The sequence below is a fragment of the Panthera pardus genome, unplaced genomic scaffold, assembly GCF_024362965.1.
Source record: "Panthera pardus isolate Hobbes unplaced genomic scaffold, ASM2436296v1 HiC_scaffold_20, whole genome shotgun sequence".
Taxonomy (NCBI): domain Eukaryota; kingdom Metazoa; phylum Chordata; class Mammalia; order Carnivora; family Felidae; genus Panthera; species Panthera pardus.
Window position 1 is genome coordinate 43,256,200 of NW_026526766.1, and position 13,200 is coordinate 43,269,399.

The following is a 13,200-nucleotide window of genomic DNA, read 5'->3' on the forward strand; positions in this document are numbered from 1 at the left end:
GAATAAACTGTAAAAAATAAATAAATAAAATGTCGTCTTCTTTTAGAGAGAAAGAGTGCAAGTTGGGGAAGGTCAGAGAGAGAGAAAGAGAGAGAATCTTAAGCAGCCTCCACACCAGCACAGAGCCTGAAGCAGGGCTCAGTCTCATGACCGTGAGATCATGACCTGAGCTGAAATCAAGAGTCAGACATTTAACCAGCTGAGCCACCAGGCACCCCAAAATGTCACTTGTTAAATGGCAGTCTTTCTGAGTGACCTCAGTCCGTATAACATCACCTTAGGAAACTTTGGCCTGTTGGGGCAACTGGGTGACTCAGTCAGTTAAACGTCTGACATTGGCTCAGGTCATGATCTCGCAGTTCATGGGTTCAAACCCCATATCGGGCTCTGTGCTGACAGCTCGGAGCCTGGAGCCTGCTTCGGATTCTGTCTCCCCCTCTGCCCCTCGCCTACTCCACTCTGCCTCTCTCTCTCTCAAAAATAAATAAACCTTAAAAAAAAAAAAGGAAACATTAGCCTGTTGATTGAAGTAATAACTACTTGGAGAAATATGGGATAGATGGCACGAGGGAAGGAGCAGGACTAATAACTGATTAGGGCAGTTGTATATATTGGGTACTTTTGATAAAGCAAGACAGAAAATAAGAACAAGAAAATGTTTGTGTATTTATATACAAAACTAATTATATAGGTTGTCACGTACTCTGTCAAAATCATATACAAATATTTAACTACACATAGATATATTAAGCTGTATGTATCTTTTTATACACAGCTATGTATGACTGAAAGCAGAGTATCGAGAATGTCTCATCTGGCCTCTTCCTTACCCTGCCCTCTGCTGAAGTGATCCCAGACAAATGTCTAGGTTATTCCCGAAGATCTCTAGCAGATAGAAGCAGCCTTTTAGTATTTTTAAATGTTAGTCCTGTCATTAACAGCTCCAGTGCTAAGGCATTGCCTCACTGCTTATCAACTACATGACCTTAGCAAGTCTCTTCGCCTTTCTAAGCCTCAGTGTCCTTATCTGTAAAATGGGATAAAAATAGCACTTACCTCATGGAGTTGGGAGAATTGCGTGGTGCATGTCAAGCTCTTAGCATTGGCACCCGACTAGTAATGTCCCACCTGTGGATTTTGACTCTTACTATGACCGTGGGCACCTGCATGAAATGTCTGGTCATTACCATACCCACCTAAATGTTTCCTTGCTCCATTAAGGTCTCCATAAGGGGTCCTGCACACCACCTCAGAAGACCTGCCAATAACTCTGCACCAGCCACTGCTCAAACTCGTGTCAGAGACACGCAAGTGTCTGTGGGAGCAGTATTTCCCATGCATGTAGAAAAGATTGTGTTTCATGGGTATAGTCATTGTGTACCTCGTTCTCTTGCTTTTGTTCCAACTTCCAAAGCCGCCCAGGTCACTAAAGACATGAACTAGAATCAAAAGGAAACCAGCAAAGATTGGAGTCCTCAAGGCAAGGCCCCCGGAGAACAGCAGTCTGCAGAATATTGGCTATTAAAACGCAGCTCTTGGCCTCCCTTCCAAATACAACAGTCGCCTGTTGATTAAAATATAACGTGTGAAGGTCTTGGGGACATTTTTTTTTTTGTCACCCTGCCCTCCTTCTGCATTAAATTATCACACTCCCGCTTTGGCAGCTCTATGGCTTTGGTGGCGTTATTTTAAAGCATTTCATCAGGACTGGTGGCCAGCTCTCCCATGAGGGAAGTTGCCCTCCTCAAGGGTCACATTTACAGAGGTTCAAACTCAAGAGTACTTTCTCCCTGATCGAGCGGTGCCTGACAAGATGGGCAGTCCTGGGCTTTAAGCTGCATTCTCCGACATGTAGCCAGAGTCCTACCAATCACAGAGGCCTCCCACCAGCTGCACTGTCTACACTTCATCACCCCACACACGCCCACTCTGGCCTGACAGTGTGATTTGTACGCAGGTGTCCAGGAGGCTGTGGTGAGCTGCCTGAACAAACAGACGCGGGAGCCTGCTGATGAGAACCTGTGCGTGACCAGCCGCCGACCCCCCCGGCTCCTCAAATCTTGCAGTTTGGATCCCTGCCCGGCCAGGTAAGGGGCGAGGGGCGCGGCGCCTGCCCTTGCTTCCCAGGAGCGTGTTCAGGGTAGGGTGCATCTGTCCACAGCGCAAGACCAGAACGCTTCTTGTTCAAAACCCAGTGTTTTGAAAACCAATTAGCATCAGTTCAAACTTTTAGTCAAATCCACTTAAGTTTAATTGAAACCAGGGCTTTGGAATTCCAGCCCAATGGTCACGCTCAGGGTCCAGAAAGCTCCGTACACTGAAATGAGCCCCATGGCGTGCGTGGCTGTGCACGTGCTGTCGTGCTGTCTCCTAAAGGGAACTTGAAGGACCACAGTCTTCAGGGTCTCGGCCACTTTTAGCTGGTATCCCAAGCCCTCACGGCATAGTAACAGATTGGCTTGTGGACTGCAGGGTGGCTGGGTGGTATAATTGATCCGCTGTGAAATCCGCATGCACACAGCATGCAGATTCATTATAGCGTGCTCTGGAGTGTATGTGTGTCATTCCACATGCATAAAATCAATTAGAGCATTTCATTTTTTGGTCCTGCCTGGGTCTCGTTTTTACCCGACCTTGAGCCTTAGTTAATCAATCCAATCACTGCTCCAGTCCACACAATTTTATGGTGTCTTGAAAGACTTGCCTGCAGATACTTCTCTGGAACAAATCTCTGTAGAAGCTAAGCCATCTCATCGGTGATTCTGGTTTCAAAGGGAGATTATTAAAGAACCAAAGCCAGACTTTCAGGTGTACTGATGGGATGAAGAATGTTATGAGATAAGGTCATATCCTACATAGGAAGGGGAATGCTGTTTCTGAACGATATCTCTTCTGTTTCTGCAAAGTAACACGGAAGAAGCAGGGCGTTGCCTTTAGGCATGGACAATAATTTGCTGAGGCAGCTTGTCTTATTTCTCAGTCAACAAAATGCCTTTCTTAGGAACTTAAAGGGTCCAAATTATAGGCCAAATCAGGACACAAGCTGATAGTGACACTTCTGCTGGTCACCAGAAGTGTTCCATGTATATTTTTTTCAGGTTACCTTTTTTTAATTTTTTTTTTAAAAATTAATGTTTATTTATTCTTAAGAGACAAAGAGACACAGTGTGAGCAGGGGAGGGACAGAGAGAGAGGGAGACACAGAATCCGAAGCAGGCTCCAGGCTCCGAGCTGTCAGCACAGAGCCGAACGCGGGGCTTGAACCCATGAACCGCGAGATCGTGACCTGAGCTGAAGTCGGACACTTAACTGACTGAGCCACCCAGACGCCCCAAGGTGTTTCATATATTGATCTGGATGGTGGGCTCGCTTCCCCCTTCCGATGCAGAAATAAGGAGGGCCTATGGTACCACCATCTCCATGGCAACCAGCAAAGCAGTCAGCCACTACTTGGAGTAGCACTCCACCCAGGAGAACAGCAGCCAGAAAAATAGAATCGAGGGCCAGACCCAGAAAAGGCTAGATCTAGTGCATAGAATCCCAAGAAACCTCTTTTCTGTCCCTGTTTGACCTGGTCCCTCATCTCCCACCTAACCTCACAGTTTTCCAGTTGGGCAGACCTAACTGCATGGGCAAGGGGGTACAAACCTCTTCCGTCTGACTGCGTTCTCCCAAGAACAAGCAGAGTAGGTTGGGCCTGGACGGCCTGTAAGGGCCTTGGCTAGGAGGTCCAGAGGTTCTCACCCTAGCTCACACCAGCCATGTGACGTGGGGCAAGATGTCTGCCCTTTCTGTTTCCATATATGCAAAATGAACAGGCAGTAGGAGATGATCTGAGGTGACCACATCCTTCTCAAATACCCCACGAGTCTTCGTTAGTCTATAGGCAGACACACTGGACCGCTACCGCTGTGTGCTGCTAATTGATGTCATTTCTGTTCCGCTTACTTACCATCACTTTAAAAACAAGCCTAAGTGTCTAACCACATTCCAGCGTGGTAATGACATCCAAATGCTGTGATGAGCTGAGGCAATGCTGAGAAGTCAGCACCCGGGACCAGCTAAAGATCTTGTGGGATTTGCAGCCACTAAATCCGACCCTTCCTGGGCAGCAGAAGGAAGAAGACACAAGGTGTTACTTCCCATCCTCAAAGTACTGAACATAGTTAAATTAGATAGGCTTAATTTACTCTACGACCTTTATATTGACTCCAAGACAAGGACCCTTGTTAGGCTTAACTTTATTGCATTTGCTCCAGATAAACTCGGTGCTTTAATCTCCCACCAGCCAATTATCAAACTGACAGGCAAGGCCTCTCTTACAGGGCACAGCCAGGGGTTCCTTGGGCCGACCGTCCAGAGCTGAGTATTTGTAGACTGATGCTAATTAAAACAACAAGAGAGGGCCGACATACAGTGGCCTGATACCACTCTTCATCTCGTGTTAAAGAGCCAAAGCAGATTTTCATCTTAAAAGTGAGTCATGTATGGAGGTGCATTTCCTGTGAGCTATTTCAGTGTGACATCAGAGGGGAAACAATCTCTCATTTGGAAACTAGGTGTAGGGTGTACATAGAAGAGAAATGGATTTGGTAGGGACATAATAGTACACTGTTTTCCCAATAACCTGTTCCGTCGAATAATTTAAATCTTTAATTCACAATTCTTTTCGTGTACAGATCAGTGTTCCCTGCACATTTTAGGGTGTCCTCTAATGGGCCCCAAGTTCCTATGCATTGTCTTTTGGGCTCTTGGTCCGTGCTGATGTCCGTGTGTTCAGAGCACCATAGCATTTTCTATGGGACATGCAGAAATGATGTTTCCAGTCTTGGTCACTGGGTTCACGTCTGAGAGGTGGCCACCAGTTAGGACAAGTGGCTTTCCCAGGCAGGTGTCAGTCCTAATACACAGATCAGAGAGCCACTTTTTCCTCTTATGTGTGGTCAGAGTTATCACACAGAAAATGCCAAGGGCCTAGAGGGTGTGTCCCCTCTGGGCATCTTTCTGAGATTAAATATACCTTCTCCTGACTTACTCTGTGTGGATGGCAGGGCTGGTATCAGAAGCGCATGTCTAACTTTCTCCAGGTTCCCTACATTCATTCTCACACCCAGCTCTCCACAGCAAGGAGGAGACTCTCAAGCTGGAGGTGTCTGATTGTTCCAGTGTGTGTGTGTGTGTGTGTGTGTGTGTGTGTGTGTGTGTGAGAGAGAGAGAGAGAGAGAGAGAGAGAGAGAGAGAGAGAGAGAGAGAGCGCGCGCAGGCATGGACTGCCTGCATTTTTAAGGCGCTTTAAAAAATAGTAGGTACCTATTGAAGAGGACTGTATTTTAAAGAAGTCCACACTATCAGCTCTATGTCCAAACCCACCTCTCTCTGGAACTAGCAGCTGGCATACTGTTTGACACATAGCAGGTGCTTGTTAAGTGCTTATTGAATACATGGGCATAATGGACCAGGACCAAATGTATACAGAGTAATATTTTTTAAATTTTTTAATGTTTATTTAAACATTAGAGAGAGAGAGAGAGAGAGAGAGAGAGAGAGGGAGACGGAGACAGAGTGTGAGTGGGGAAGGGACACAGAGAGAGGGAGACACAGAATCCAAAGCAGGCTCCAGGCTCTGAGCTGTCAGCACAGAGCCTGACATGGGGCTCGAACCCACTAGCTGTGAGATCATGACCTGAGCCGAAGTCAGACATTTAACCAACTGAGCCAGCCAGGCACCCCTATACGGAGTAATATTTAGATCTGAGTATTAATGATAGCTGGGAAGACACCAATGCTATCTCTGCTCTCCATCCTCTATCCCCTCTCTTCCACCCACCAGATGATGCTAAAAATGCCATTATTAGAGTCCCTTCTATAACTTTAAGGTTTTAAATATCAACTCAAAGTATACATAGACTTAGGATAAGTAACCCCTTATGTTAGCTAGCAGCCATGTATGGCAAAGCATCCCCCCAAATAATAGTGAGAGGGCGATCCTTAATAGAGGAGAGAGCGGACCCAATGGAGGTTGAGTGACTTGTTAGCACTACCCAGGGAGGAGTCTAATTGTCAGGAGAGATGGAAAGTAACACAGCCCTTAACAACCTTGCCTAAAATTGGCCAGAAGAAATTAGGACCGTTTTTACTTGTGAGCTGACAATGAGAATAGTGCATCGAAGTTGGTAGCAAAGATGTTTTAATTACAAGGAAGAAAAACTATTTGAGGTACCTTTAGCACCACCTCTGTCATTTGTGTCTAGAAACCCCTCCACTGCTCACCTTCACTGGTGGGCTAGACCAGCTTAAGGTAGAAATGTTCAAAAAGGGGCTAAAATCAGTCATTAGGAAAGAGCTTAGCCTCCTCTTCCAAGTGAGAAGGCTTCTGACTGTTATAGTTATGCAAGTAATATATGAATATTCTCACTCTTTAAAAGTCAAGCATAGCAGAAGTAATCAAGGAAGAAAGACATGTGTCCTCTTTTCACCACCATACTCTACAGCTCCAGAACCTTCTCCCTGGAGATAGCCACCGTTAATGGTTTGGGACATAGCTTTCCAGACCTTCTTCTATGAATTTATATACATATATAAACATTTACACATACATAAGATTTTCCTCCCTTTGCAAATGGGATCATATTGTATATATTACTTGGCAACTTGATTTTTCACTTAATAATATGTGCTAAAAATCTTTCCCATCCCTAAGACCACCAAAATAAAAATCAGCAGATAGCTTTAGACCTGTGTTCAGAGACTGCTGTGTCATGTTTAGCTACATGACCTTTTTGGTTCCCTAGATTCTTCATCTCTAAATAGGATTTTAGTGGGAACTCAGAAAAATTCTCTTCTTCTTCTCTTTCCTTTCTTGGTGAGAAATACTTTTAGTTTGAAATAAAATGTAATGTTTTGTATTCTGGACTCACATTTGATGAGATTTTCTCTTATTCAACTGAGTCTGAATAATTAAGTTTTACTGACCATCTCCCTGGTTTATACGAGCAGTGACATGAACAGCCCAAGGAAAGCCAGAAAGCTCTACCTTAAAGAGAGAGAGAGAGAGAGAGAGAGAGAGAGAGAGAGAGAGAGAGAGAGAGAGAGAGAATGACTGTTATTAATTATAAGCATTTGATAGCTTGGCCAGCGTGTGTTGAAAAGATTTGGTAAACGTACGTGGAGGAGGGGAAAAAAGTGAGCAATGAAAGCCAGATGGCTGAAAATGAAGGAAATTCCAGGCAATTTCTGCAGCTTTGTTCTAACATACTTTTTAAACTAAACTTTTATTTCTGTGCAACAGAGAACAGCTGAGTGGTGCAGAATAGATAAACAGTGAAGGGGGGAAAAAGCCCATAATTCCAGGAACAGCACTTGGTTTCTGCCCCTCGCCCCAACCCCAGTCTCTTTTCTCAGACCTAGGGTGGTTCCTCAAACCAGCAAGAACTATAAAAGAAGTTTGAGAATCCCTATTTGAGACGAGAGAGTTAAGAAAAACGTCTTAAAGGTCACAGAGTCTCCTCTTTAAAAGCAGACTTCACAATGCCTATTTTATTATTCACTAACAAAATCCATGCGTACTAGCAGCAAATGATTTCCAATTTCTAATTTTCTTTTATACTGGCTGAAAATGGCTAGAGCAGAAGGTGTTGCCTTTTTACACAACCACGTTTTAATTTATTTGATGGAGCTTTCAAAGCTTTGCAGGCACCTTCCCCTTTGACAACTTGTTTTAAGGGTTACTGTTTCAACATGCTCTCCAAATATTGGTTTATCTTCTGCTGTGTTCCCAGAGTTTCCATATGCTGCCTTTTGGCTCTGTCCGTACTAACTTTTAAGCACTTAAAGCAAAAGCACACCAAAGCTCACTGGCGTCCACAGAAATTGAGTCCAGATTTGGAGGCCATATTCAGGCGCCTTTGGAGAGTTAATGCTATTACTAGCGTCATCCTCCTTGGTAAATCCAGATGCATAATTACACCGTCTCCCTCTTTTCTTCCACTGATGGACAAGTTACAACAGAGGAACCTGCCAAGACCTGTTTCTTAACTATTGGCCCTGATTGGCCCAATGGCAGCCTCTGTTATTTCTCTCCCCAGGAATGTGTTGGCCCAGTGATCAGAATCATTGCCAGCAGCGTTTTGACATCAACAAGGATAAACGTCACATATATGCTTGCCTCGGGGCTTAAATCTCCATTTCTCATAAAGAGACCCCTTTCCATGGTTACACATCACCTATGATATCAACCGCCAACCTCTGTGAAATGAGCTTTGATGGTATTAGAAATTGTTTTGCATGCATAGAGTTCGTCGTTGCATGAGTCTGGGGTAAGAATCAAGGGACCGATTCTACCTTCCCATCATGGCACCTGAAAGCACAAACGACTCATTCTAAAAACATAGAAACATTAGCTTTAGGAAAACCTGCTCAATTAAGTCCCAGAAGACAAGCATTCCTTGTTTCTTAACATCTCTGTAATTGGACAGCCCCTTAGACCACATAGCTCTGCCTGGACTCTGAGAAAGTCCTTATATAGATCATTGATTGAAGTTAAACTTCTGCACCAAAAATATGGCAGGAAGTGTTTTATTTCTCAATTCATTAAAAAATAAAAGTTTTCTAAGCATCTTCAGGTACAGCAGTCTGCTCGTATTTGGCCCTAAGAGATGACTAGAGGACAGAATCCTGTTCTAAAGGAGTGACTCGTTAGCAGAGGAGGAAGATTTCAAAACAGAAACTGCTGTGAATGAGATAAGCATGGGGTTCTGTGGCAGCATGAGGCTGAGGAAATTCTTCCCGGAGGAGGTGATGCCTGTGCTGCGTCCTAAGGCATAATCAGGAGCTGCCTAAGGCAAAGAAGAGAGCAGAATGTTGCAGGCAAAAGGAAGGCATGAGCACAGAGAAAAGACAAGAGTGGAAGCTGGTGTTAGAGGGTAAGCCGGGCCAGATCCAGGATGCTCAATGGGCTAGGTTAAGTTGTTTGAACTTTGTGTCCTAGAGGCAGTGGAGAGCCATTGAACGACTTAAACAGGGAGAGCAGAATAGGTATATGTGCTTGGAGAAAAGTGACTCTAGCTGTTCACTCAACAGAACAGAAGTGTTAACGGTGGCTAGCTTGTATTGTCTTATAGTCATCTGTACTTTTTCTCCTGTAGAGTCACAAATAGTGTGCTCTGCGTGATCTACACCATTACGTTTTCACTGAGAGTGATAATGACCTCTTGCCTGGGGTATGTTAGCATTTCCTGTGCTCCCACAGTCAAGCCAGGGTAGTGTGGACTCAGCTTGTGCACCTGCCAGGAGGATAGAGCCCAAAGCAAGAGAGTCATGAAGGAAGCAATGAGAGGTGCAGTTCGATAATTCCTGGGCCCTTCCAGCTCTAACACTGTTTGATCCTTCGGAGGTAATGATAATTAGCCACAGAACTGAAGCTTTTCAAGAACGAAAAAGTGAATTCTATTAGGAATATGCCTTGAGTCAAATTTAAGTCCTGAAGATATAGCATTTTGGTTAGTCAAAAAAAAGGAACTGAGCTTTAACTATAACTTAAAGAGCACTGAGAAGTCTATAGGGAACAAGATTTGGATTTCCATAAGAAAAATTTAGGCAAGAGCACTCAGGATGGTGGAACACTGTAAGGATGAACACTTTAAAAATATTTCAGTGGTGTTTGTCCATGTGTAAAAGAATAGAAAATATTCTGCATCCCCTGGCTTAGAATGTTCTGGTGTCCTTTAAGATAACAAGGATTTCTCTTCACTCAACCCCCATTGAACAATTTTGTTGAATGCCTATTTTGTGCCAGGCATTGGGCTGAGAATACAGTGATGAAAAACCCACTTTGTTCCCTGAAGCAGAGTCTGGGGAATGGTCCTGAGGAAGCCATTGGATATTTCTTATCACAGCTACTTTTAAGTGCCGCCCTTCTAAAGATAGTTATTCAACTAAAAAACCTCCTGCATTCTTCACCGCTCCAAGAGCTGATGTATCTGAACCAGTCATCAATCCCGTTGCATGTAAGACCATGAGGATGGAACTATCACCACCTGATAGCTCCCTGTTGGAGATATGGTGATGAAACATTAGAGTTTTATAGTTCACAAACCTTCCAGCTTACAAATCCATCAACAGGGGTAGAGTGGAGACTCCCAAAGTAAATCTTTTTCACTTTTTTTTTTTTTTTGCCTTTTCCTATAAACCAGTGTTTCCAAAGTCTGAAGTAATTATTTAAGGGCAAGCAATAATTTGGCCAACACTTTGAAAGGAGACTTGTCGCTCCCTCAGTGTACCCAATGACTTCTTTGGAGATTTTGAATGAAGACCTCATGTGCAATTTGAGATGAAGAGATTTCCTGTGACCGTAGTGTTAGAAATCTATGTCACTATGTTCCTTAAGCTTGGAAAATAAAGACATAGGAAAAAGACTTAGAGAAAAAGAGATGTTGAAGCAACATAAAAATGAAGGACTGAAAAAGAGATTGCCCTGATTCGTGCCCAATAACCTGAGGGATACAGTTGAAAAACAGTTCATCCTTCTGAAGATATTATTCCTGTCATGGCGCCCACCCAAAATGAGGCATTTCTCAGGTTATCTGCCACAGTTACAGAAAGGTCTGTCACAGAGCAGAGCCCAGCCAACTTTCTCTCCTGTGGTGAATCAGTGTTCTTCTTTCAAATTCGTCTTTACTGTTCTTTTTTTTTTTTTTTTTTGGTCATCATTTTGTCTAATTATCTTTACCAGGGCTTCAGGAAATTTCTGTGTTTGTGTTAGTGACACACTGAAGCTTAGAGTGATTGTCATTGAATTAACACGGCTCCCAGACCCACCACTACTCACTACTTGCACTACTCACTACTTTCTCATGGAGCTTTTTATTTCACTTGTGGAGTGACTATCCTTGAGGCCTGGACTGACATGGACACAGTCTGCATGCTAGCACAGCTGAAGGGGGTGCCTTCTCTGTGACTCACTGATATTGACTCCAGGTCCTGAGTGAGTGGATATAACTGCCTTTCTGGCTGGCCAGAGGGAGCTCCTCAGGTGATTCAAAGAGCCAAAAAGGGCTTTCTACCCTGGTTGCATAGACCTTGACACTTACTCCAGCCGTGGTTTGCTTTGATGGTATACGCGCCTCTGGGAGAGGTAGCTCATGATCATCTGAGCATATTTTTTTAAATATTGCTCCTAATAGGAATCTCAGTAACAAGGGAATGGGTGGCTTCAGGACAAGAACCAAAAGGAAACTTGGCGATGCCAAAGCTCAACGTTCCCCAGCAGGAAGAGGAAGACTGCCAGCCATAAGGCAGAAATTGTAGGTTTTTGAGATTAGATAGATGTTGGCCTCCTTATTTTCTTCGTGGCCTTAGGCCAACTACTTTATTTCTCTATGACTGGCTTGTCCTTAACTGTAAGATGGAGATAATTGCCCAAACCACAGAGGGGGATTGTATAGATGATCATGTATGCAAAATACTCAGACAATTCCTACCTCATGTAATAGATGCTCAAAAAATAGCGCTCTTCCAGCCCTCTTAGTTCCCTCTGCAGGAAACCATACAATGTAAGAAAACCATCCTATTTATTTTATAGTCATTACAGTTTATTTTTAAATTTTCTAAACCAGCTAATGTAGGAGCAAAGCAAAGGGGCGGGCACAGGTAGAGCCTAGCTTCAAGCCAGCTTTCTGTACAGTTCTTGCCAGGTTCCTTAGGTGTCTTTGGAACAGGAGGCAGGGGTGCTGGTTCTTATGGATTCCACCAAGCCTACAAAAGTAGCAGTTGTCGGGACATTGCATTTAACTTTAACACCTAATCCTATGAGGTGTGTTTTTTGTAAGAACAATAATGAGATGTTGAAGTGGGAGCAGAGTCCAAATGTTGCTAAAAAGTTAATATCCTAGGAGATATGATTGAAAAAAGTAATGCTCATGGGCAAGGGAGGTGTGAGTCCTGGAAATGACGGGCTGTGTCCTAACAGTCAGAAAAGCCTGTGATAAGTCAGGAAGAAATATAAGTATTTATGTAAATATTGTTATTTACATATAAATAATGTTATTCCTAGCCAGTTGTCTCCTCAAATATTTGTGGGAGAGAGGAGGAAAGGGAAGAAGGAAGGAAAGAAAAAGAAAAAAGTCAGGGTGCCTGGGTTGCTCGGTTGGTTAAGCATCCAACTCTTGATTTCAGCTCAGGTCATGATCTCATGGTTCATGGGATGGAGCCCATGTAGGGCTCTGCACTGACACAACCTGCTCAGAATTCTCTCTCTCCCTCTCTCTCTGTCCCTCCCCCTCTTGTGCATGCTCGTGCGTGCTCTCTCTCTCTCTCTCTCTCTCTCCCCCCCAAGATAAATAAATAAACTTAAAAAAAATGGAGTAAAGGAAAGAAGTAAAATCCTACCCAGAATACAGATAAGGTACAGGACATCTTGTCTCCACATCCTCGCTAGCCTTCACAGGCCATCTTTGAGCAATGTAGGGTTTCCCTAAAAGCTTCCGTCTAGGAGAGCTCACAATATACCAGGCACTGTGTTCCTCACTTTACATACATTATTTTGTTTAATTCTCCCCATGATTTTATGAGGATTTACTGTTCCTAACTTAACTTTATACCTGAGGAAAATGGGTCTTTAGATGGGTCATGTAACTAGCTGGCGGCAGGTGCAAATTTTGAACAAGATACTTTTAATTCCAAAGCCATTACTAAAGAGCTTGTGGTTCATCCCTTTAACCATTGCATCCTTTTAACCATGCCTCCCTCCATCCATTGATCTATCCCCTATCCTATTCTAGACATGGGAATTACCACTGTGAAAAGAACCAGCACTCTAGTCCCATAGAAGTTTATAACCTAGCAAAGATCACAAACAAGTTAATAGGCTCTTCTTTCTTTATCTCCCGCAAATAACCTTCATCTCATACTTCAGTTGCCAAGGGTAAAATATAGTGCTTAAGGGACAGTGAAAAATTCATTTACAGCACATGCTTCTCAATACATACAGGAAATGAACCATGCTAAAAGAGAACCTTCTCATATAGGAAATGAACCATGCTAAAAGAGAAACTGAATAGACCTAAAGTGAATATCTTAAAATCCAGCACTTTCATTAGGTAAAGCACTCAGTTCCTTGAAAAAAAAAATTTTTTTTTATAAAGAAATACTAAGTTCTCCAGAGAGATGCAGCCTGGGCTTATGAATCTGGAAGCCATTGGTGCA

General features: G+C 43.5%; 1 protein-coding gene across 7 annotated transcripts in view; it reads left to right on the forward strand.

The window, feature by feature from the left end:
• ADAMTSL1 (ADAMTS like 1) overlaps positions 1–13,200 on the forward strand; it is an 873,125-nt gene that overhangs the window by 697,120 nt on the left and 162,805 nt on the right. For all 7 annotated transcript variants that reach the window (XM_019415409.2, XM_053907974.1, XM_053907973.1 and 4 more), the window contains one exon: positions 1,958–2,087. In XM_019415409.2, the coding sequence (XP_019270954.2) occupies positions 1,958–2,087 (130 nt within the window). The remainder of the gene's footprint in view (positions 1–1,957; positions 2,088–13,200) is intronic.